Source organism: Argentina silus (assembly GCF_951799395.1).
Source record: "Argentina silus genome assembly, chromosome: 18".
Classification (NCBI taxonomy): domain Eukaryota; kingdom Metazoa; phylum Chordata; class Actinopteri; order Argentiniformes; family Argentinidae; genus Argentina; species Argentina silus.
The window spans coordinates 3,442,566-3,468,812 of NC_139672.1; the positions used below are offsets into that span (position 1 = coordinate 3,442,566).

Genomic DNA, 26,247 nt, shown 5'->3' on the forward strand with positions numbered 1-26,247 from the left:
AGCCTGATGGAGCATCTCCTGTATACATTCTTACTTCTGGTACCAACCAGGGGGTGGAGACTTGTTGGCTCTATTTCCGAGTGGGAAACTTGTATTTACGATGTATTATAACGCACCATTAATTCCAAATTGACCCCTAGTACCGAATACCGAGGAGCTCACATACTTGCCGTGTCCACTTTCACATTTCTCGCGAATTTTGCCATTGGCATTATATCAGTGTCCACTTTAACAATTTGAAAGCATGAACCCACCCGTTCAACAATTTGCCAGATTAATCACTAATTTGATTTTAGAATCCCGTATTCTTGAAGAGCAACCGTTGTGACTTTTACAGTTGTAAAGTTACGAGACCATATTTTAAATAGATATTTTTTCGCACATTTTGAAGATTCTTGCTAGAATAACAATGTGTGAAATTTCTTTAAGCATTCGTTGAACACTGAATTAATAATAATTACTCCAAAAAATCCAGACGGAGAAAAATGAATGTAGAACTTTCGTGTGGACCCAGAAGTGACGACACACATCATGGGTCAAAAATAAGAAGCTAAAAGTAAAGCAGGCCCCAACCATTCCTCCTACCCTCTAGCCTAGACATGTAGATCTGGGAATATTGAGGCAGGTTTAATATGGATAATTAAACTTTTAAACGGTGTAAACCAATATATTCATGAATGTTGTAGTAATTTCAGTTGCATGTTTTATTTGATTCATTCATTTGTTCTACAGAAAGGACACATATTCATCATGTCACAGTTAACTGTCTGGGTCATCCACAGAGGGGTGCAGAACAAATTGGATCCCATTCAGCTCCCAAAACTCAAGTTAAGCAGCCGGAAACCACAATCTCATCCGTAAACTTCTTCTGATCTCCCTCTAATGCAAATTCCTCTAGCCAGGTTTTTCCTGACAGAACATAGGAAAACCTTGGGGGAAAAAATAAATAACACAAATTAATAAGTCAGATAAGTTAATCAAATAATTAATTTGACATGAAGTGTAACATATAACAAACACATTCCATAATTAATGTTTTCTACAAAAATGCAGTCATTTCATGGCTTATAGAACAAATGAGAGATACACGGGCTACATTCAGGCTTCATCTTAACTGTCCCCCCCTAAAGACCTCTTCAACCCCACTACCCTTCTGTACAGTTTCTCCACTGTAAATAAATAAATAGAATAAATAATCTTTTTTTGTTGTTGTTGTAATTCTTACTTCTTCAAGCATTGTGACTGCCAATGGCCCCTTGTCCTAGCATAGATTTATTTTTCTTATGATGACTAATGGATAGATGATTCACTTACTTAAATAAATGTATTTGTTGTAAGTTGCTTTGGATAAAGGCGTCTGCTAAATGTCAAAAATGTAAATGTAAATGCGGGACTGAAATGTCTGTGACACTGACGTACCCGCCATCATCATGCTTAATTGAGTCATCTGGATTGTTGATGACCATTAACTCCTGCCCGATCTCCAAACCCAGAGACTTCATGCAGCTGCGGTGAACATAGAAAACTCGCTTCTTCCCAGGTTCCACATTTGAATCATCCCCTGGAAGACAGCATAAGCATTAGGGGAATTATCTGTCAACCATTCTCTTTCTACATCTCCTTTAAATGGAGGCTACACATTATGATTTTTTGTAAGAAGGTTTCACTATTTACCTATTTTATAGATATTTTGAATCTCCATTGTATAAGTGGTCAGAGCCGCCCCGTTTACAATGCCTTCCACTTTCATTTTGTAAACTGCAAGTAGAAAGGGAGTGAATTTCAGTGGGTTTTAATGTAGTTGCACTGTTGTGCCTCTGTTGTTCCCAAAAGGCTAATCATTGTAATAATGTATACGGGTATGTGCCACAAGCAAGTGTTATTTTCACCAGCATTAGTCCCCGCGCAGGCCTCTTGCACACGAGCCTCTTTACTCAAGGGCCCAGTCTTCAGGGACGGACAATGTTCTGTCGGACAGAATGAAGGTTGAGCTTGAACAATGTTGGGACAGTAAATAACAGAGTTGTCCAATGGTGGAGAGGATTGGCAAACAGGCTACACAGAGACTTAAATGATCTGGCAAACAGGCTACACAGAGACTTAAATGATCTGGCAAACAGGCTACACAGAGACTTAAATGATCTGGCAAACAGGCTACACAGAGACTTAAATGATCTGCCGCACGGCACACGACAGTAGCGAAGGTGCAGGAGATGAGGAGCAATACTGGAAACTCTTGCGACTGAAAGCTAAGCACAGTAACACTGAAAATGTATGCATTTTTTTAAGTGTGCAGAGACTCTCTGCTTTCCAACAGGTAACATAAAAAAATAACGTTGAGGAAGAAATGTCAGATACAACACCATGCATGTACTTTCACTTCCTGCTAAGTGGATGAACCAGGGCTGTTCTAAATCAGTTATGAATGACAAATGGCCAAACATCAATATGGTTAATATTACATGGCGAAATTAAAACTTATTGAACAGTTAAAACTGTAGCAGCAGGAGCCAAAAAGTATCCATCAGTATGAACAGTTGAAGAAGTGTAAAGCATGTGTCTTACTGTTAACGCACGCACACCCATCTTTGCTGCAGATAGTGTCCACATCTGGGGTATGTAGAAATGGTTCATAGGACTGGGTACAGGAATGAGTGTCTGAAACAGAGATATCAATAGTTTTTCCCCGTTTTTTTTTCATTGTATGCTGCCTCCTATGAAAGGCTATGATGTAATTACAAGTCCATTCAAATTTCTCTTTACTTTTTTCAGTGTTTCCTCTGTTGTTAAAGAAAGGCAGACTTGTTTACAAATGATTGTCTGAACATAGTTGTGTTACAATAACTGTTGTAGCAAAGACTGGATAACTGTGTAGTCTAAATGGTACACCAATCAGAATGGATAACTTGTGTAGTCTAAATGGTATACCAATCAGACTGGATAACTGTGTAGAGTCTACATGGTACACCAATCAGAATGAAGCTTGATGACATGTTTGGAAGGTGATGAAAAGCCTGCCACAGTGCAAAATAATTCTCCTGATAATTGTCCTCCTCAACACAGCTTTGCCCTGATGAGTGGGTCTATACTACAAGCTATTCCTGATCTGACCTGGGTTAGTATCCTACTAAATGACATTTGCACTGTATTCCCTTTCATATGAGACCTTACTTGGTTTAGTACACACCTTTATTGTAATAGGAGTACACCTTTACTAAAGCAGGCTGTAGGAGGCTCACATCAAATTCTTGAGTCAGAGTCACTGGCACACAATAATCAGTTTCAACAGAAATCTGAAAGGGAGAAGGAAGGAATTTTAGATAACCAACTTTACAATATATCTGTTGTTACATCTGTGGGTGTCCTCCTTTAAAGTCCTTTGAAAATAAAACATTTAGCAAAAGACATCAGTCTTGTTAAGCTGTGTAAAGGCTCCTAGTTTGTAGTTGTACTCATACAAGATCATACTTATACATTTCTGAATATATGAATGGCCAATAATCAAGAATAAGGATACAAAAGGTCTTGTCATGGATTAGGAATGACAGAGATTCTAAGGTCTAGTAGTATATGATTCCAGTGACATCCAGTACATGAATATTGTTGTCCAGTGACTCACATCGTATATGTGGATAATGAGAGATCCTTTCTCAGTGAGCTCCCCGTTCAGTTCATAGTAGCTAATCAGACGGTCCTTGCGAGTCAACATCTACAAAACACGGAAGAAATTCAGAGGAATTGTAGCCTACATTTGACATCTTATGGTTTCATGATCATTTGTTTTCATTGTTATCTATGAATAATGTCCTTTGCTGCACATATTTAGATACTTAAAATGAAAATGAATATATTTTACAGTGCTTCCTTTGAGTATTGTTACATATTTCAAGTGTATTAAGTTAAAGTGTATTTTACACAGGGTCACAACCATTAAGATGGTACATTTTGTCAACAACAACTATTACCAAACATTTGACGAGACGAAAATTGGACGCGATAATAGGCATGAAGTTTGCCATGAGGCTTTTGCATGATATTTATTTGGTCCAAACATAAGCATGCATGCCTTTGCAGAAACTAAAAGCTATTCTCATTCAGAGATTTTAATTACGTTCACAATGTAATCCTGTCATTGGCAGAATGAACAACGTTGTCCTGTCAGGCTCCTCAGCTGCAGCCTCGCTCGCCCAGCTCGACTCACAGCCATGGCAGCGCTATAGCAACGCCATAGCAACGCATACGTATGCGCTCAGGAGACATGAACCCGCTTGCTAAATCGGCCTACACGGCAATGGCAACGCCCAGAGTGGTATATTAGAATTGTGGTATATTACGATTCTAATATATTACAATTCTAATATACCCCTCTGGGTGCGCTCTTGAGACGGATTCCATTGATGTTCCATTGAAATCAACTGGGAGGAGCCAATATGACTGTCTAGTAATAGAAGTCTGTGGTTTATATACATCTTTGGTTGAAGATAAAACCATACACACAAGATATACAGCAATTACCAGCTCAAGTTCCTTCATGTCAGGCACAAAACCAGTGGGAAGAGAAATATCCAGAATGATCATCCGGTTGTCAGTCTCTTCTAGTGGACTAGATTGAGGGAGAGAGAGAGAGAGAGAGAGAGAGAGAGAGAGAGAGAGAGAGAGAGAGAGAGAGAGAGAGAGAGAGAGAAACGGTTAACTATGACTTACCACACTGTCATTCAACAACCATATATATCAGCCACCAATACCTCTACAGTATCATGTTCATCTTTCTATGCATGCACAGAGAAGTGCACGGTTCCTCTAAATTCTCACCTCACACAGACTTTCAGTTTGTAAACACCAAAAGCACCAGCAGGAATTTTTACTTTATCTGAAACACACAAAAGATACACCCTTAATGCACTAACCAGAAAACCATAGAAACCATAGAAACCATAGAAAAAAGGTGTATTCAGAATACAGTAAATAGATGTAATAGCAACTGTGCTCTAAAGCCCATGGACCATGTTTTGCATTGGCTAATGTGAGGAATCTGTTGAAAGGAGAGTTGTGATTTTGGCATTTTCAAATTAAATCATCCCATTGTATGTTGTTTGTTTATGACAATGGACAATAGGATGGGTCATCTTGTTTGACGGATAATTGTCTTGGGGCGACTACTCTATATTGATCTGTATCTCAACCGATGGCTAAATGATCAGTTACATCACATCATAAATAATGAAATCAATTGATATTGTCAAAGAAGAGAGAAGGACAAAAGCAAAGTGATTCTTTAAAAACAGTTAAAACATACCAAGCTTTTCAATGGTAGTGTTCATCTTAAATCCACTGCAGACCAACTGCTCCTTTAGGATCTTCTTATAGTATGTTGATAGGACCTGGAGAGAGCAGGATAATGAAGATAGTAACAGCATTCACTCACATTTCTCAGATATAAAAGCATTGCAATAAATGGGGAAAAAAAACTATCATTAATAACATGGGTTAGGGTTAACTCAGCAAGCCTGTGTACAAAGTTATACAACTTGAAGCTGACATGCGAAGGCTCACACACCAGCAATGTTGCTCTCCCTGTCCCCAGTGCCTCATAAGAGAATTTCGTCAGCTGCGGTATCTGCAACAGTCATGAGCATAGTCAATAAAACTACTGGTGTGCAACAACACTATCTTTGCATGTTTTGAGACAAAAACATTATAATGGTGCACTAATCCAATGTAACTCACCCTATCTGATCGTGACAGGAAATTGGATTTCTGGTCTAACGTCCAGCTGAATTTGCTTTTTGTGCCTGTGCGGACAGGACTGGTGAGGGAAAAGCTCACACTTATATCATTGTTGAGGGGGGGGGGGCTCTTTGTTAGGTAAAGAGCAAGGGCTTGGAATACTACTATGGTGGACTGGAGAGAGAGAGCCATGAAGGGGGGGGGGGGTGCAGTGAGGGGGAGAAAAGGAGAGAAACTAGTTAAAAACATTGATTAGTTTTGATTTCCTGTGCATGGTTTTGGGTTAACATAGTGTTGTTACCTGAGTGTTCCCAAACGATCCCTGTGTGCTGCCCCTGGCCACCAGCCAGTTACTGACAGGCTCTGCTTTCTTAAGCTCACCAAGTGTCACAAGGGCCAAAAGTGCATATCCTGTACCCTCCACTCCCCTGTCATCATTTCCACCCCAATGGGTGCCTCCTGAGGAGAGTCAGTTAGAGGGGGGCACAGGCCTGGTGAACATGTACTATAGTGCTACCGGTAACTAAAGCTGTATGTAGACACATACACACATACAAATGGATAGGAAATGAAAATGAATTAAAGCCGACGATTGTTCTATCACATTCATGAATTACCTGTGGTGGTCCTTTCTAAGTTTTTAATAAGGGTATCTTTGCGGTCTTTGTTAAACAGTGCCAGGGCATAGGAGGATATGGCCACAGTGTAGGCATTGGACTGAGAGGGAAGATTCCGATATAAGTGGTCCGAGGCCTTCTGCATGGCCCCCTGTAGACCCTGCAAGAGACAGATGGAGGTGAGGAATGATATAAAAATAGGGACATTAGACCAGGGTGGCAATATGCTAACGGTAACACAAGGTAAGAATGCTTTTCATTGAAAATGTCAAAATGAACTCAAACGTCAAACATAACGTTGCATCAAAATCATTGACATTAGTTTTACCTGGACCCTTTTGTCACAGATCTTACTGGCCTCTTCCATGGCTATCAGAACAAAAGCAGTGTGATCAATTCCCCCAACATCTGTAGTCTGGCCCTATGTATAAAGAGAGCAACAACACTGTGTCAGAGTTAGAAATACTACAATTCAAAATGAATGGCCATACACGTTTGACTGACATTTGCTTCTTGTTTTATGTCTTAAAGTGGGCACACATTTGAATAGAAGACAATCTTACTGCAAGCCACTTGCTTGTGATTGGAGCTTCCTCCTTGAAATTTCCTTCAGTGTTCTGTTTTTTGATAAGGAAATTTAAAGGTTTGCACACTCTGTCAATGTCCACGTTCCCAAACTTATATATCATGGCAAACACCTTGGCAGTGTATGCTGTCACCCTGGGGACAAAAGACAGAGACACAGTGTTCATAATTGCATACCTCCGTACATAGTAATATAATGTCTGATAAGTAACTGCACTTACCATGTGCTTGGTTTGTTTTTTATACGATAGGTAGGATATGTATCATCAGGTCTTTTGTAAGCAAGGTGGTTTTGGTAGCCTGAGGAAGGAAAGATTACAAGAAATAGAACCAAATGTAACAGGGGAGGAGAGTGAGTTATTTAGGTCTGAGTGTCTTTCAATAAGACCTAAAAAGGTATTGGTAAATGCTCTCCATACATGAATCTGACTGAATCGGGGCGGGGGATTCCATCAACCAATCAACGTGATGCTCGAAATTGAGGCGGTGATTTCAACCAGAATTATCAGGCAAAACTGCTCGCCAGCAAAATTATAACATCGAAAACATCTACAGCTAACTCCATGTTCTCATTCTGTGCATGTCAGATTGTAAAAACAGTAGCTTCAGTGAGTGCTTCAGCTAAAACTTTAGGGGGGCGAAGAATTTGCGGACATCTTCCCGTCATCCCTTTTCACACCTTTCACTCTCAGAATCGGTTCCGAGATTCCTGTAGGCCTAGCATTTTAATCCTATGATTTCTGACAACGTTCTGTGAACCCCAAGAGTGTCCGTGAATAATGAAAGCCCTACAAGAAACGTACAAGAAAGATATACAACAAACAATATTTGCAGTTATTTTTAGTTTTAGGCTTATTTATGGGAGATAATAGGGAGATCCAGAAAGCGACTAGGAATCAGTTGATTTTTCGAATTTACCTTGCTGAGCAAATCGAAGAGCTTCCGCCCTTCTGTCTACCCCCACCTCTTCCCAAGCATTGGCGTTGTCCATGTAATGTACAGCAATGACGGGGGGAGTCATACCGACCAGGTTCTGCTCTACACAGCCACCTGGCATTTGAATAAGGTTTTTGAGGACAGCACCACCAATAGAGTTGGACACCGTGTTTGCCAGAGGGTCCCCTAGTGGTCAGAGAACATTTTGGTTTGAAAGGGTGTTACGCTACTGTTGATTTTCAGAGTGAATCTTACGTCACTGTTTGAAAAAAAATAGAATGTCTTTGAAAAAAAAGAGCATGTCTTTGGCTCTTCAGCACAGCATGCTTCCCTTTAGACACAAGTTGACAAGTGGAGACTTGAGGTTTACCTTGTAGTGTGATGATACTACTTGGCGTTGTGTCTGGGACCATGTTTGGCAGATTGATGTTAACATTACCATCCTGCCTCCCTGTGCAATGAACCACAAACAACCAACAAAAATCATGTCAACAATAAAATAATTCAGTAAGTGTTGTGTATGACAGTTTTTAGGCCAAGGTCCCAGATAGCTGTATATCAGAGAGGGTGGCGGTAGAGAGGGGGAGTAAGGCAGAAAGGGGGGAAATGGAGAAGGGGAATCAGAAAGAGGAGGTGGAGAAGGGGAATCAGAAAGAGGAGGTGGAGGCGAGAAGGAAGGGAGAGTTGGAGGGAGTCACACGGAGGGAAAACGTAGACAGGGAGTGGGGTAGCAAGAGGGAAGGAGGAGAGGAAAAGCGAAGGAGTAAGATTGAGAACATGTACAAACAATTAACCATGTTGGTGTCCAAGAGGGTCTACCTCACCTTTAAAAACATTATCAGAAGGCTGCAAAATAATTATCTTTGGTTGGTATTCCTCCACTCCTTCAGGCTGCAATATAAGAACACACAGAGAGAAAGGGAGAGAGAGAGAGAAAGATGAGTAACAGACGTACTTTATGCATGCTTAACTAAACTGAGAGAATGAGTGATGTGCAGCCTGTGGGCCGTCTGAGTCTCACCACAACCAGGAGAGATTTCCTGACACCGTCTCCATCTCCATCAAGGTTGTAGATCTTAACTTCGATTGGGTGTTTGCCTGGCTTTATAGGAATGACCGTGATGTATAATACTTTCTGACTACTCCTGTCCACAGCTATATTTCTCTGTTTATACATTCCTTTTTCGCTTGTTGTAAGGCACAGATCTTCACTACCCTTCACTGTCATAGTGAGCTTAAGGGGAGAAGAAGACAGCAGTCAGTGACCACCTACTGATTCATAGATTTTTACATTGATACATTGTCTAGAGTTGAGTTTATGATATTTACCCCGTCAACGTCTATGTCTAGATAGTTGTGTATAACTACTTTGAGCTGCACACGCTCTCTGTTCACTACAGAGTATGGCATGCGGAGGTCCACATAGAATTTTTTTTCAACTGTCATTTCCACGGGCTCTGCTACACACACTCCTGCAAAGGGAAAAACAGTGTGTGGGCCCTGTGTGTCTCAGTTGGCAATGCGTGGTTTCGATTCCCTCTGGAACCATGTTAACAAAAAATTGATGCACTCACTGTTGTAAATCGTTTTAGGTGATAAAAGAGCTGCTAAATGGCATATACTGTAAATAGAAACATTAGGAAACAGGTATCTGATGATGGTTACTAAAGACAGGAGCCACCTACCTTTGGTGTCTGAGGTGCTGGTACCCAGAACCAGCCACGTTGTGATGGAGTCTTGCAGAACATCAGGCTTTTCAAATTCAACAATACTGATAGAAATAGATACGAGTCAGCCAGAGAATGTGAGAGGAATGTCAATTTCCACATATAATCAGAGATATGAGGTGTAGCTTTAGTGGGATCAGCAGGATACAGTGGAAGGTTACTCTAAGCTGTCAAGGAAAGCCAGACTACTACTCCATTATAAGTAGATGCATGATACAGTATCTTGATAGCAACTATGACAGATGCATATGCCTGTGGATAAACACTGCTTGGATTTGGGAAGGACTTTGAATATCTACAAGATTCCCTGGTTAGAGCTTGACAATGGCCAATTATTAAAAAATGTTGTCTTATTACCCTTGATTATTGGCGTTGCCACTCAGTATTTTCATGAACCACATCCAGCTGGGATCAAAATTGGAGCGGATAACAATATTTTCCGCCATTTCATCACTGTATTGTTCATCAGCTTCAAGAAAAAGGGAAAGACCAAGTATGACTTCATCACGTGGCTAGTACAGTTTAAAGTATGTGCTGTATACTGTATGTGTGGCAGAGAATGAGAGGGAAATAGAGAGAGGGAGAGGGTGAGGGAGGCAGGGAGAGGGAGAGGGTGAGGAAGGCAGGGTGAGGGAGGCAGGGAGAGGGAGAGGGTGAGGGAGGCAGGGAGAGGGAGGCAGGGAGAGGGAGAGGTTGAGGAAGGCAGGGAGAGGGAGAGGGTGAGGAAGGCAGGGTGAGGGAGGCAGGGAGAGGGAGAGGGTGAGGGAGGCAGGGAGAGGGAGAGGTTGAGGAAGGCAGGGAGAGGGAGAGGGTGAGGGAGGCAGGGAGAGGGAGAGGGTGAGGGAGGCAGGGAGAGGGAGGCAGGGAGAGGGTGAGGAAGGCAGGGTGAGGGAGGCAGGGAGAGGGAGAGGGTGAGGGAGGCAGGGAGAGGGAGAGGGTGAGGGAGGCAGACAGAGTGAGAGAATGAGAATGCCCTTACAGCGAGCAAGGATCAGTTCTGGGATGCTGAAGTGCTTCTTATCTTTCTGGATCCCTTGACAGCAGTGTAGGAAGGTTTCCACACACTTCTGTCCCTCTGTGATGAAAATGGAACGCTTCTCACACGAGTAGTCCAAAGGAAAGTTCATCATGCCATCATAACAGCATTGCCTCTCCATAGTATCCTCTGCATACTTCTTTGCTTTGGAAAAACATCACATCACATAAGATAAAATACTGTAACATAACATAACATAACATAACATAACATAACATAACATAACATAAACACAAAACACGTTGTGTGAATGAGATTTTCTGTCTTCTTTCAGCCCATGCTCACTCACCAAGTTCCTCTTTGGCCTGCTGTAAAGACTCACGTCGCTTCCTTTTAGGTGTGTCTACATTACAGCTGAAACCTAAGAGGCATTTGAAAAGCAACTGGATGTAATAAAGTAATAAACATTTTAATAAAGTAATAAACATTGTAATAAAGTAATAAACAATTGTAATAAACATTGTAATAAAGTAATAAACATTGTAATAAAGTAATAAACAATTGCCTAATCTTGATTACAGAAAAAATATATATTATGAGTGGTATGGGTGATATATTACTGATGAGTCTACACCGCTGCAAGTTCTTGATTCTCTATCCAAAATTGATTTGGCGTCCCAAGCCTAACAAGCCTACTGTATGTCTACTCATCATTCTAAATGACTGTAGTACATTGTTGATTCAATACTATGTGTAACAGGATATCATTTAGTCTGCGTAGCTCATACTCTGTCTAGGTGATGTTTTTTCTTGATTGGACGTGAAAACGAGGCCAGCATCTGAGAAGACAGCCATATTGTCTTTCCCTCCTCCCCTTGTACAACCTAGGTCACTCCTCTCCACCTCATCCCAGATCTGAAAGAGGGACAGAGAGAGACAGGGGATGTCTTAAAGTGAAGTGAAGAAGAATCACGTTGTGTCTAATAGAGTACAGTAGAGTATAGATAAGTTAAATGGAATACAGTAAAGTTGAGTAAAATGATGTGCAGTCTAGTAAAGTAGACTTTAATAAATTATGTTTGTCTTGTCCATCTCAACAGACACAATTGTGGCACTTCCGCTCTTCTCAACACGCAGAATAGAATGAGAAAAGACCTCGAGTCACCTTGTACTGGGTGAGAATCCCCTCTTTGCTCAGCGCATATGCAGCCTTGTCGACCGCCACCAGGCCAACCGTGGCACCTGGGTCTCCTTTTATCCGTACGCTAAACTTCTCCTTTGGTCTGTATGTTACGCGTGAATTGGATTTTATTATTGACAATTCGAGCTGAAAATCAGACATGAACAGACGGAAAAAGCATTCAGAAGGTCCTGAGAAAACACTTAGCTAATTGTCCAAATGTATAAAGGCAAGGGATCCAGGGTTACCTGTCCCATACACTGGTCTTCCACATCCACCCATACGGAATCAGTGACAACATCCCTTATCTGACCTGGCACCATGTAGAAAGCCAGCAGGCGGAAGGAGGGCAGCATGTCTGGAGATACTTTGATGGTCTGTTGGATCACCTGTTGACCGCCTGTCTTCCATCTGCCAACCTGGATAATATTCCCTTTGCTGACCACCTGATAGACCATTTAGAATGGGAGGAAAGGAGGGTTACACTGAGCACGTACTGGAAATACTTATCTGTGCTTGATTTAGTTTGCAGGCATATAAACCATTTACCATGTATGAAATGAAGCCATCTCGGAAAAAGTTTTGCTGGTTTGCGCCAAGGGAGTTGAGGGTAACTGTAACATCTTCATCCCTTTTATAAACAGGTTTGTTGACAGAAAGGTGGAGGTACTCTTTGATTGTCTTTGTCGCAGCTGGTTTAAGTGTGACCACCTTCTTTGCCTGGTGATTGGCTTTCAAATTAATATCAGCTGTTTTTACTACTACTTCTTTACTTAGGTCGTTTTTTACAGTGTTGATGAAGATAACAGTTATTCCATGTCTGTCTGTCCTGTATTTCTTGCCATCACACTCAATGTACATGTCCTCCACAGGGGACCCAGATGTGTCTGTCAAGTATACCTAGAGAGAGAGAGAGAGAGAGAGAGGGGGGAGAGAGAGAGAGAGACAGGGTTATATCAGTTCTTTGAGATTTGAGAATTTAGTTGTTCATTTACTCATCACTGCTTAGTTAGCCAACTTTAGCATCCTCTCAATATCAACATTGACCGTGTGCTGTGCCCCCATAGGACTCACAAAAAGATTGAATGGCAGGCCTGGTTTGAAATATATGGAGGATTTGGTGAAGTGAATGAGGTATGGAGAATCAACCACTTTGATGCCTGTGAGCTCTCCTGTGACAATATCACTGCCTAGAGACACAGACAGAGACAAGGAGAAGATAAGGTTAAGGCAGCAGCTCCATGCCAAGGCAAACCACTAAAACAACAAGGAGAAGATAAGGTTCATCTTAACCTATGCTGTGTGTGTGTGTGTGTGTGTGTGTGTGTGTGTGTGTGTGTGTGTGTGTGTGTGTGTATGTGTGTGCATCCGGGCAGCAGCTCCATGCCAAGGCAAACCACTAAAACAACTAAGCACACCCATTGTAACCGCCTTCGTTAATGTAGTTAAAGGTAAAAAGATGTTTTTGACACTTTTGGTGCATATGTGTTTTGTGTGTGTGTGAATGTGTGTGTGTGTGTGTGTGTGTGTGTGTGTGTGTGTGTGTGTGTGTGTGTGTGTGTGTGTGATTGTACATGCATGTCTAGTATTTACACACCTGTATTGGTGACGACAATAGCTCTTGCATAGATGGAGCATCCAAGAATATCACTGACTTTGGTAATTTTTTTGGTTTGGTCAACAGCTCTCGCACCAATGATGTGAGCTGTAGTCAGTTTAGCTTTGGCTCTCCCATTCTAAAATCAAATCAACAAGATGTTAAATGTCAATCAGGGTTGGGGAGAATTCCTTTTCAATTCCATCGATTCAGGAAGTCTTTTGAAACTCCAATTCAACTCCACATTCCAACATTAAGAAGACACACGGTTGGTTTACTGATTATTGGAGCATAAAGTATACCCACATTTTTTAGATGTATTGACAATTAATGACCTTTTGTCAATTACTGAATTGGAATTCAATTCATTTATGTTTTTTGTTTCTCTTTTATATTAGTGTTGCAACCTATTTATGTTCATTAGCAGTTCATAAGAGGCTTCAAATAAACATAAAACCCTCCTACCCTTAATTCAAGTCTTTGTAGTGATGTGGTGAACTGGATGCGGTTGCCTTTGTCTACATATCCAAAGGTTACATAAGCAGCGCCTTCAACTACAGCATCACCAGCAGAGAAGTACCTGAAAGTGAAACGTGTGTGGGGGAAAAAAGAACGACAGTTATGTCCATTTGATTATCGACAGTTTGATTAACGACAGTTATGTCCATTTGATTATTCTTATGGTTATTATGTTTGGCAGTTGCTCATAAGAGATCCTGTGAAGTTAGAAAGGTGACAGGGGTCATAGTCAGGGGTCATAGTCAGGGGTCATAGTCAGGGATCATAGTCAGGGGTCATAGTCACGGGTCATAGCCAAGTATAAAGCTTTTCCATCTGTTGCATCATTTCATCTCATAACATCTACCAATGAGCAATGTTTTTGTATCAGTTGTTTTATTGAATGTTTATTTAACTCACGAGACATCTAAATCCACTACAAGCTCCTCGTCCTCAACGTGGAAATACTTCTTTGCTGATGTTAGGGTCACCTCAAATGTTGGCAACACTAGATACAACAATAAAAAACAGTCAAATGACATAATGTGTTAAGACAAAGATCGTCAAAGAGCAGGTGAGTGAGATTAATGAGATTTTGTGATGGTCTCACCATGCTTCTTCACATCAAATGTGGTGTTGAAGACCTTGTCAGATTCACTCTGTAGTTCCACCTCCAGGGTCCACGTTCCCTCCCTGTTGAACATGGACCACAGAAAACATAAAAGATACGTAATGTAATAGATAGATAGAGTGAAGTGTGCCAAGGCTGTGTAACCCCTTTGCACATGCACAGACACATGCACAGACACATGCACAGACACAGACACAGACACATGCACATGCACAGACACATGCACAGACACAGACACAGACACAGACACAGACACAGACACAGACACAGACACAGACACAGACACATGCACAGACACAGACACAGACACATGCACAGACACAGACACAGACACAGACACAGACACAGACACAGACACATGCACAGACACAGACACAGACACAGACACAGACACACACACACGCACGCACGCACGCACGCACGCACGCACGCACGCACGCACGCACGCACGCACACACGCACGCACGCACGCACACACGCACACACACACACACACATCCTCTGTGGCTAAGTTGGTAGAGCATGGCGCTAACAACGCTTAGGTTGTGGGTTTGATTCCTGCTGGGACCATATATACTGAAATGTATGCACTCTCTGCAATGTAAGTCGCTTTGGATAAAAGCGTCAGCTAAATGGCATATATTATATTATATTACACACACGCATACACACACACACACACACACACACACACACACACATACCTGGGATAATCATAGGACAATTCATCTTACTTGACTATAGATGGGAGTGAAAATATGGCGGCATGGTATCCAGCCTTGACCAATAGACCCGTTGAGCTCTGTGAGACTAAAATGCCATCAGGGTTCTGTTCAGAGCAGAGAATGAAATAACAATTTTAATGATGATGAATGAAAAAAAACAGAATGTTACATTAAACTTCAAAGTATTGCTTAATTCTACCATTCTTACCTTGAAACTGACACTAACAATTCCATCCATTGCCTTTGCCTCAAGGTTTGTGACAAATATCCTGTACTTTACTGAAAAAGGCAAAATAAGATTACTGATTTTCTAATTTTGTGACCTACTTATCAATTATCAACTAATTGTGATAGTCTAACATTTAGGCCTCTTGTAAGCCATAACTGAATAACTGATATAATGATGCAGTAATACATGCTTATAAGTCTTACAATGCACTATGAAGTATTTTGATATCATTAGATGGGGCATGATGAATATGGTGCACTAGATATAGCTTTGGTATTGCTGCTCATTTACCGTCTTCTCCAGGGTTATAGATGGGTCTATCTGTTTGCAGGAAGACGTAACCAGACTGGAAGGACACCAAAACAATTGTCTCCAGCACTTGGCCATTGATATCTGCTTCCACAGCCACATACTGATTACCCTTTACATTGGCGTCGAACGAGCTTGGGCTAAGCTGCGAAGAGAGAGAGAGAGAGAAAGAGAGAGAGAGAGAGAAAGAAAGAGACAGACAGAGACACAGCACATTAAATATAGACAGCAAGTGAGCAGTAGCGAATTAAGGCGTTTCTATTGTAGCTCTGAACCTGGGAAAGGTCTGGTAAGTAAATAAACTATCCTAGTAGCATGTGAAATGCATGAGAAATTAAAAAATCTGTGATTACCTTTATTTGATGCAGGGCCTGCTGGTTGTTGTCAAGTGTTTCTTTTCCTTCATAGAGTTTTGACTTTTTTTTAGGAAAATCTTTCACAGTTATGGTCACCTGTCCTGGTGTGTTTCCCTCCAGGAATACAACGTTGTCCTGACTGCCGACCCGGAAGATGTTCGGGGCTACCATCATAGAGCTGCAACAGCAAGGAAGTGCAACTCCGTGACACACCACCCACAGATCACATGTCCCAAACCACCTTGAAAGCCTTTACAGTAAAATCAAGCCCCAAAAATACAATTTTGATAAAGAATCTGCAAAACATTTCCTACCTCAACAAACATTAGAAGAACAGTGTCCATCCATTCATATTTATTAATATAAGGATTCACGGTGATTTGAGTACCCTCCAATCCAGTGCACTATCTATGATGAGTATGATCTTTTACATGACCACATCCAGGCATGACACAACATAACGTCTAAACCCTCATTTTTTACTATAGAGCTGAACTGAGCTAAGACAAGATGTACTGGGCTGGCCTGGTTAAGCAATGCATCCACTATAGTTGCCGAAACAGAGCTAAAAAGGATTATGTGAAAGGAAAACATCAGAGTCAGCACAGTATGATTCAGGTCGGCTCTGTAGTGTGTAAAGCCCCCAAGGTTCAGAGAGAGGGAGAAGACTTACGAGGGTTGGCCCAGACATGAGCAGCAGACGGACAGGAGCAACAAGAGAGGTGGGAGGAGGTCTGAACTCCCCATGGTGCCTGCAGTGTCCAGAAGAAGTGCTTGCTCCCCTGTGATACTCCCACATATATACGGTGCTTCTATGACCATGTGACCGAGGACCTCTTAAGAATGATGACCTTGTTTGTTATATTGACACTGGCCTTTTCAACACAAACATTGGTGAATAATTAACCAGAACATCCACCTCCTTCCCGTAAACTGTTGGAATTTTCTCTAAATAAAGTCTGAAGGTTTAAGCTCTTTCAAAAATCAATGCAAATGTTACCCCATAGTCCACATCCTACTAAAAGACAACCTCCAACCAGCAGAAAAATGGTGATGTTAACCTGGCGCTGTGTCCATTGTGCTTTTCTCCAATAAAAAGCAAAAAAACAAACAACCTCCAACCAGCAGTCTTACAGTATTTGTAAAGAGATTTACTGGCCTTTAGTTTTAACATTAGAAGTGATTGAGGAGTGAAACACTATTGTGACTTTGATGAAACCACAACATACAACCATGTCAATGCCAAGAGCATTGTTGTAAAAGCCCTTATGACAAGCTTAGGGAAGAATAGTGGGAATGATGGTTATGAGTGACATAGACCAGTGGAGCAGGAGTTTCGGATGACATACTGTATTTATGCAACATTTGATAAAACAACAATTCTTCAATTACTTCCCATTATAATAAACATTGCACACAAAATTGCATTTCTTCTTCTTCTTCTTGTTATTATTGTTATTATTATTATTATTATGATTGCAGGTTCACATTTAGGAACTTTAATGATGTTGTTCTGCTGAGTGTGTGTCTGTATATGTGCGTCTTATTAAAACTGTAATATTCATGTTGTATACAGTAAATATGCAGCTGTTTTAATCAGTCTACAAATTTCAGAGGCGCATAATCAGCGTTTTCATCTCCCAGGTTGTCCTTGAGGAACTTTTGTACCCGGAAGAGATTGATGTGGTAATCTCTAGAAGTTGCGGTTGAAGAGGGCACAGGATCATTCCTACACAGGTCCACAACCCCCCAGCTGATGACACCAACCTGAGGCAAAGGAGTAATGTAATGGCAATGACAGGTCAAAGTCAAAATAGAAATATAGCATTGCTATATGTCAGCAAAAGTAGTTAGACTCACCTGAATATGACGTTTCGGTTTTGTCAGATATAGGGCCCCACCAGAGTCACCTACAGCAATAGAATGTGGTACAATAGAATGTGTAATATGCCAAAATGAAGCAGAACTTTAAATAGTATTCTCATGTACAAGATAAGCTTGAGGCATTCTGTTTCTTTTACATTGATTTGATATTCCACCTCAGTAGTGAAACATTTGCTTAATGATACAGTATACTGATTGATTCTGATGGCACACCTACCTTTACAGGCCACTTTCTCAGCGTGTCTCCCTGTCAACCCTCCTGTGCACAGGAAGTTTCCAGTCACAGCCTCCTCGTAGTCTTGAACGCCCTTTGCGTTCTCTGCATCCTTTCTACACGTCTCCCTCTGTGGAGTCGGGAATCGAGAATCATTTTCAAAAGATGAGTTACAGTCAAAACATACACATGCAGACACGCACACCCACACACACCCACACACACCCACACCCACACACACCCACCCACCCACACACACCCACACACACACACACACAAACACACCCACACCCACCCACACACACCCACCCGCACACACCCGCACACACCCACCCACCCACACACACACACCCACCCACACACACACACCCACACACACACCCACACACACACACACACACACACACACACACACTTTCTTACCATGGCATTCAGTTTGATTATAACATCCTTGTCGTAGATATCACCCTTTGATTCAGACATGAATCTGGCTTCTACAAGGTCCTGATTCAAAAGGAATTCCTCTGGGGAAAGAGACATAACGAGCATCAGTCACTGTATGGGTGTGTTTAACTGCCCATATTTGTACTTATGTCAGTGCACGTATGAATATGATAAACTTCAATGTATAAGATAATGCATGTAAACAGTAATATCTCTCACCTTGGGCCTTACAGGTGGTTGATTTAGATAAACCTGCTGCACGAATGGAGGACTTGGTGCAGGGAATACAGATCGGCCTGCAAAATACAGCCACATTCCTCTCAGCCACTTCGTCTCCCATTTCCACAGACCATGCCATGTTTTGGTGATCGTACATGCACTGACTCACCTGACATGAATGGAGATGTTGACTGGTTTCTCCAGCTTCAAGAGAGCCACGTCATAGTCATAAAACTCATCCGTCCCTTTCCCCTTCTTCTTAAAGATGTCATAATCTGGATGAATGATCGGTCGCTGACCCAACTTCTTGACTGGAAATTGGATCACACACATATTCTCTTTAACCAACGGAGCACTGTGTGCAGGCTTTTGTTCCAGCCACAGCTCTAACACACTTGAAGCTTTAATATTAAATTGAAGACGATAATTGCCGATCATTTTTTAGAGAGCTATTGTGTAATAATGATGACAAAGAAAGAATTGTGACATTCCCTATCAGTCGTTGAAAGGCGCGCACAGTACCTTGGTCGTATGCCTTCACGCTAATACCCTTTTCTGATAAGTCGTCGCTGGCCTTGTTAATGCCAAAGCAGTGAGCCGCCGTGAGGACAAACTGAGGAGTAATCAGAGCGCCCATACATTCCTGGTTATACTCTGGTCTCTGGGAAGAAAGAGGGCGAGGGAGAGAGAGAGAGGTAGAAAGCGGAGAACAGGTGGTTGATTTCATGGTATTGTCCATGCTGGTATCAGAATTAATAGTACTTTGCCTGGTGTGGTGACCTGTGGTGTAACTTTGACATTGATCAGGTACTGTGTCCCAGGGTTGGGGTCAGTTGAATTTCAATTCAGACAATTTTCAATAAACTGAAAACAAGATGCTTTTTGCATCCAACGTTTGTCCAATCAAATTACTTCCTGAATTGACAAAATTCAAATCAAATTGCCCCCAACCCTGCTGTGTCCACTACTCACTGTGACAGAGATGGTGGTTAGCCAAGGGTATCTAAGGCGCTTTGATGACGTTAAGGAATCATCCAGATCCCAGGATAGTCCACAGAGACCTATACTGTTGCTCTCATCTACAGAGAGACAATAGAGACACAAATGCATATCCACATATCAAAATGCACCCATGTGCACTTACTAAGACATAGGCTATATACTAGCTAAATCATCCAACAGTAACACTGACCTATAATTTTATTGAACAAAGATGTCAGCTCAGTGTCGGTCCTCAGTTTGTAGGAGTGTCGCTCGTCTGACTTCTTTGACACCAGTTTATCAATCTCTTCATCGTTCACTTCTCCTCCCACACCGAAAACATAGATATCTGAAAGAGAGAAGATACAAAAGCAGCTGAGGTGTCTCTGTCAGGGGCTGAGGTGTCTCTGTCAGGGGCGGTAGGTGTCTCTGTCAGGGGCTGAGGTGTCTCTGTCAGGGGCTGAGGTGTCTCTGTCAGGGGCGGTAGGTGTCTCTGTCAGGGGCTGAGGTGTCTCTGTCAGGGGCGGTAGGTGTCTCTGTCAGGGGCGGTAGGTGTCTCTGTCAGGGGCTGAGGTGTCTCTGTCAGGGGCTGAGGTGTCTCTGTCAGGGGCGGTAGGTGTCTCTGTCAGGGGCTGAGGTGTCTCTGTCAGGGGCGGTAGGTGTCTCTGTCAGGGGCGGTAGGTGTCTCTGTCAGGGGCTGAGGTGTCTCTGTCAGGGGCGGTAGGTGTCTCTGTCAGGGGCGGTAGGTGTCTCTGTCAGGGGCTGAGGTGTCTCTGTCAGGGGCGGTAGGTGTCTCTGTCAGGGGCTGAGGTGTCTCTGTCAGGGGCAGTAGGTGTCTCTGTCAGGGGCGGTAGGTGTCTCTGTCAGGGGCGGTAGGTGTCTCTGTCAGGGGCGGTAGGTGTCTCTGTCAGGGGCTGAGGTGTCTCTGTCAGGGGCGGTAGGTGTCTCTGTCAGGGGCGGTAGGTGTCTCTGTCAGGGGCGGTAGGTGTCTCTGTCAGGGGCGGTAGGTGTCTCTGTCAGGGGCTGAGGTGTCTCTGTCAGGGGCGGTAGGTGTCTCTGTCAGGGGCGGTAGGTGTCTCTGTCAGGGGCTGAGGTGTCTCTGTCAGGGGCGGTAGGTGTCTCTGTCAGGGGCTGAGGTGTTTCTGTCAGGGGCTGAGGTCAGGGGCGGTAGGTGGAGGCAGAAATCAGAGGACAGGCTCATTGTAATACACACAGGTTTGGGTTAGGGTTTACACACCGGTTTGGGTTCGGGTCCTCAGATAACTACCTCCACCTCTCTGTGAATCTAAATACAAAATGCATGTACAACAGAAGGGTAGCTATAGATCTTACCAAGATATTCCTGCCAGTCTTTGCCATTTACATCTTTTATTAGGTTCCTAATCTTGTCAACAGTGGGCGCTGCACTCCCTCCAACGTTAACCTTTCCTGCAGGGAAGTTGCACAACTCGAAATCATTTCCTTCATTTGAAAGGCCAACACTACAGTAGTTGTCATGAGTAGTTTTGCAACTGGCATTTGAAAAAACTGTTTATTCTGTATATAATATATAGTATATGGCTTTTATAGTGCAGCATCAGAATACATATATACACACATGCAAGTACACACACACACACACACACACACACACACACACACACACACACACGCACACACACACATCACAACATTACCATCTGTAAACATAAAAATGGCCTGGTAGGTGCCTTTCAGCTCCTTTTTCTCCTTCAAGAAAGCCATCTTCTCACGGATCAGCCTGAATGCCCCTGCAAGGTTACTTCCAGTACCAAATGGTGTATCTGTCATGAAGAAAAAGCAATGCCATCAAAAATCTTCATGGAGCATTTCAACAAACAAGACTACATCAGTCAGAGAAAATAAAACTCCTTATCCTTACTTGTGTAACTCAGCTTTTCCACTTTCTCTAAAAGGCCTTCATGTGAGGAATTAGAAAGGATATTAACAATCTCAGTGACCTTGGAAGCGAAGCTCAGGATGCCATACTTTGGGGTGACTTCAAAATAGGAGATCTGCACAGACAAGAATGGAGAGGAGAGGTGGGAGGAGCTTTTGTGTTTTTCAAAATGTTGACTTCATTCTATAGAAATCGGTTGACTTCATTATCTATCCAATGCTAAGTGTAGCAAGACAGGAAGTGAACTGTATACCTTTAAGAGATGGCTTGCATACAGTATCTGACTTGTTACTGTAATTCAATGTGTCCATGCAATTGCAGATGCCCCATACTCAAATAAGCGATTCAATAAAGAAATAGTCTACTATCCTGTACCTTGTCTATGAGGGCTGAGGCACACTTTTTGGCCACAGTAAAGTTATTTTCGCCAATGCTCCCCGAAGTATCCAGAGCAATGTAGATATGGAGCTTGCCTCCCTGCTTCATCCGGACGGACTTTGGAACTTGTTGCCCATCAACTGAAAGACAATGTCAGACGCCATTGCTACAGATTCCACATACACACAAGGAACAGTAGGTTTTACCAAACAAGGTTGGTGGATACTAACCATTGTAATTCAGGCCAGATAGACTTAGTCGATTATCCAGAGAGGCAGAGAAGTATTTGGACACCTCCTCTATGGTGTCATAGCTGTGTTTACCTGTGAGATAGATGGTAAGGACTGTGGGTAACGTTTTGCAACATTTATAGTAGTGCAGCATCAAAGAAGAGCGTACTATGGTCTCATACTGTGTACAGTACCTGCTCTATGAAGCAAAAGGTAACCTCAATGTGTATAAACCAGGATAATGTGGAACCCTCAATATGTAACCAGGATAAGTTGGCTGTGCCTTACTGTTGCAGGCTGGTTCAGTGCCAGACCAGCGTCCGTTCTCCAGGCACATCCTCTCCTTGGAGCCCAGCAGCTTGAGTCCCGAGGAGCACATATACGTCACCCTGTCACCTATTTCAAACTGGTTACCATAGCGCTCGGCCCCGGGAGGGACGCCCGGGTCACTACAATAACCAGCTGGGGTGGGAGGGTTCCAGGTAAGAGATAAGGGAACAAGGGGACAAGGAGACGTGGAAGTGGAGAAGGGAAGTGGAGAAGGGAACAATAGAAAGGCAGAAACAAAGAAATTGAATTAAATGGTTAATTCATTCAGAATTATGGTGAGAAAAACATATGACTCCAACAGAGATTGTGATTGGTGATTGGTTAGAGGTCACCTACAGCCAGCATCGCAGATGGGGGTGAACCCACTCCACTTCCCATTACTTTGGCAGGTTCTTGTGGCTGAGCCCCGGAAAGTGTAACCGTCATCACACTCACACGTGATCTGATTTCCGAATTCATACCGAGCTTCAGCAGGAGACACCCGGCCATTTAGCATCACCATGGGATCAGGACATGTCATGACTGGGTGGGTGGGATGAGAAACGATGAGTGTGAGAGTCCATGGTTGGTATTGTTATACAACTTAGACAAACAACTTGGACAGCATGGATTGATTACATGGATGTTTATATAATTTCACGATACCTACTCTTGCACTCACTGCCTTGAGAACGTGGCCTTGGGTACCACCCATTAAAGTCGAGACACTTGTGGTGACGGTAAGGAGATGGGTAATAACCGTTGGGACAGTGGTACAACAGCTCACTGCCCATATTGGTGCTGTTGGAGAGACTGTACTCCCCTCCTCTGATGGACATGCCATCTGTACTGCAGGAAACCCCCTCAGAGGAGTCAGCTGAGGGAGGGAGAGAGAGAGAGAGAGAGAGAGAGAGAGTATGCTGTGAAATTTGTAGAGCTTGGTTTTGCTGTTTAGTCTGAGCTGTGAGAGAAGCTTTTATTTTGACGGTCAAGGTTGAGCTCACTGAGCAACTCTCACTTTAGTTGATTGAATAAGGTTTGCTGAAGGTGACCAAACAGATACCAATTAAAGGTAAGTCTACAGTACAAAGATACGTCTTTACAGTTTGAAATGATGCTGCACATTTCAGGGTTTATTAATCCAGTCACATGATCACAATTGTTATTGTCATCATAGCATTGGTAGACGGATAGCAGCAACTCCAAAACATTGGAAGATACAATACTGTTCTTTCTCTTACTTACCAGTGCAGAAAACACAGAGGAGTAAGGTACATATTAGAGTCCAGTTTATGGAAGGTTCCATCCCTCTGTTTAAGGAGTTGCAGCTGTTGAGACAAGATTTGAGTTGGTGTGCTTTCAGGGCACAAATACACGACCTATGGATACTATGGTGAGGATGTAGCAACTCAATATCAATAATACTGTCACTGTTTAACCACTACTCAAACACAGACGCAGAAGTGTGTCAGCAAATCCCAGAAATCTAAGTAAACTTTACTTTGGCTAGTATTTAACTCTTAGATATGTTTTAGGTTGTACTTCTACGTACATTATGACAGTGTTAGCCTCCTCTTTCATATCAATCACTGAGTAAACAACTGCTGTGATTCAGTCTATGGAAAAGCACTTTATTAACCCCAGAGGGAACATTAACTTTCTAATTCTCTGGAACTTTTGGGGCAAAAATTACACTTTTAATGGGGATTCTCCATGGGGATTCTCCAGACCTTTTACTGGCCTAATGCAAACTACGGTCACAGTTAGTTCTTTTCCTTGATATAAAACAGAACATGTTTTCTATCCATGAGAACATTAAAAGTAAAGAATAACAACAAAACCAGCGACATAGTGTTTTGTTTATTGCACAAATCGTACATATTTCCAACTGAACCGGTAGAACACAATATTAGGCAGCAGTGGGATAAATCATTGTTCAAAAGCCTAAAGATGGATACAAGAACAAAGAAAATAGCCAGGATAAGTTGACTGTGCGTCAGGCTTGGAATTTCGTCATTTTAGGGGCAAGGCCATTTGGCCTTCCCGTTCACATTTTTTTTAAGGGCACAAAGGCCACATGACAGGGCACAAAGGCCGTTGGGTTAAATTACGCTGGTTTTACCTTTCAGATTAATACCTTAACATTCTCATTCACCAAGAAACATTAATTATGTATTAAAACATTTGTTTTAATTTAAAGACATTGAAAAACAAAAGAAATGTCAGAATTTGAGTTCAAAAAGCCCAGAAATTCATATAAAATAGGATTCCAAAAGTAACCCCTACAATTGACCAAAGTAACTGTATTCTAAATACCACTCAATGAAAATGTAACTGTAACAAAATACAGTTACTCATAATTTTGTATTCTGAATACGTAATCCCAAATACATGTATTCAGTTACTTCCCAACACTGGTTGCGTTTCCATCCAGCTCATTCACATATTCTATCCTGCATTCGTGAAAATTCGGCTACAGAAAATGCGCATCTGCGTGCATTAAGATGTTTGATGGTAACGCAACTATTGTTTACTTTACAGCAGGAGTCAGTCAACTGTCAGATGCAGTAGCCTAGGTAACCCTCTTGGCATTTTGCGAGTGTCAGATATTGGAGTGACAATAGTGAGCTACAATTAAATTTATTTGGTCAACTGTGGGTATTTGGACTGGCGAGAAATGGCTAAATTCACAGGTTCAAGTAACTTATAGATGCCGACCTTTTTTTTCTCTCCAAAGAGAGACGTATCCTAACTAGTGATAGCTCACCAGCTATCGCTAGTCAATCAACATGACAGAAAAGTGTAGCACTAACGTCAACACCAGTCGTTTTAAGATTACAAATGGCTGAATAGAAATAGTGTTTCTTAAACGTATACGTTAAATTCAGCCATAAACCACATAAGTCAGTCATGTATTATATCAAAACCGCTTAGCAAGAAAAATACTAGATTCAAAGCTGACCGTAGCTGACAGCTATCTGCTAGTAGAAGCAACACTAGATTTCCCTGAGGAAGGGAAGACGTTAGCGCTATCCCAACTAGCTAGCTATCGCTAGTTTTCATGACGCAAAAAAAATGTAACGTTAACGAGTCGACTTTAAATAGGCTGTGCTTGTCTTGCTCCCGTTTTGAGAGGCTGAGGAGGAGGCTGGTTGACGTTCTTCTTGCATGTGATGTTGATACTTCACCTGCGCGGCTCGCGAAGTTGCGCAAGTTCTATTTTGGAACAATCACAGCAAAGCAATCGCTCTGATCCACAGACACGGAACTAGCCTACTGTGCGCACTACGGTGGCTGTAATTCCATAAAAGCCCACCACGCGTCACTAGCGTTGTTTACACTGGAACTTTGACAGGGGCACAAAGGCCACCTTGGCCGTAAATTGAACATTTTTTCACAGGGCATCAAGGCCAAAGTGCGGGGCAACGACGGAAATTCCCACCCTGCTGTGCGTTCAATGACAATGACAGATCAGGTTACGCAAATGCGGTGTTTGCTCTTTAGGGAAAGTTTCTATGTTTGCATATTTTCCAAGGTCTTTCTGTTTTCATGATTTCCCTATAATGACCTGCCAGAT

The 26,247-nt window shown here is 42.3% G+C and overlaps 2 protein-coding genes across 2 annotated transcripts; both read right to left on the bottom strand.

Annotated features, from left to right (window-relative positions):
• Positions 1 to 784: 784 nt before the first annotated feature.
• On the bottom strand, positions 785 to 16,264 carry LOC310819173 (venom factor-like; the record flags this gene model as incomplete). The annotated part of the gene is made up of 37 exons (XM_083690417.1): positions 785 to 929; positions 1,420 to 1,561; positions 1,675 to 1,758; positions 1,890 to 1,967; positions 2,566 to 2,658; positions 3,188 to 3,293; positions 3,620 to 3,709; positions 4,516 to 4,603; positions 4,813 to 4,870; positions 5,297 to 5,381; positions 5,558 to 5,617; positions 5,728 to 5,901; positions 6,029 to 6,186; positions 6,345 to 6,504; positions 6,673 to 6,765; positions 6,908 to 7,064; positions 7,151 to 7,229; positions 7,848 to 8,051; positions 8,913 to 9,099; positions 9,195 to 9,337; positions 9,551 to 9,636; positions 9,950 to 10,061; positions 10,572 to 10,772; positions 10,918 to 10,989; positions 11,357 to 11,483; positions 11,734 to 11,895; positions 11,997 to 12,194; positions 12,364 to 12,648; positions 12,823 to 12,938; positions 13,346 to 13,484; positions 13,811 to 13,925; positions 14,264 to 14,351; positions 14,454 to 14,536; positions 15,209 to 15,303; positions 15,408 to 15,478; positions 15,720 to 15,882; positions 16,190 to 16,264. The coding sequence occupies 37 exons, from the start codon at positions 16,262 to 16,264 to the stop codon at positions 824 to 826; spliced, it is 4,533 nt and encodes a 1,510-aa protein (XP_083546543.1). The 3' UTR covers positions 785 to 823.
• Positions 16,265 to 17,501: 1,237 nt separating this feature from the next.
• Positions 17,502 to 25,504, bottom strand: LOC310819174 (complement factor B-like). Its single transcript, XM_083690418.1, has 19 exons — positions 25,389 to 25,504; positions 23,916 to 23,998; positions 23,353 to 23,547; positions 23,028 to 23,213; positions 22,650 to 22,823; positions 22,362 to 22,454; positions 22,129 to 22,271; positions 21,736 to 21,868; positions 21,512 to 21,637; positions 21,168 to 21,263; positions 20,047 to 20,184; positions 19,827 to 19,933; positions 19,377 to 19,515; positions 19,024 to 19,165; positions 18,855 to 18,931; positions 18,615 to 18,715; positions 18,195 to 18,321; positions 17,954 to 18,003; positions 17,502 to 17,860 (listed from the first exon to the last, which is right to left on the bottom strand). Exons 2-19 carry the CDS (start codon positions 23,974 to 23,976, stop codon positions 17,690 to 17,692), a joined length of 2,259 nt encoding a protein of 752 aa, XP_083546544.1. The 5' UTR covers positions 23,977 to 23,998; positions 25,389 to 25,504; the 3' UTR covers positions 17,502 to 17,689.
• Positions 25,505 to 26,247: the final 743 nt, after the last annotated feature.

Bases quoted from the DNA above. Each gene is read 5' to 3' on its own strand.
- LOC310819174 (XM_083690418.1), bottom strand. From the start codon at position 23,976: ATGGAACCTTCCATAAACTGGACTCTAATATGTACCTTACTCCTCTGT. The intron at 18,932-19,023 runs GTGAGTCAGTGC...TGTATTTTGCAG, and splicing joins AACATCTCCATTCATGTCAG to GCCGATCTGTATTCCCTGCA. The intron at 18,716-18,854 runs GTGAGAGATATT...CTCTTTCCCCAG, and splicing joins AACCACCTGTAAGGCCCAAG to AGGAATTCCTTTTGAATCAG.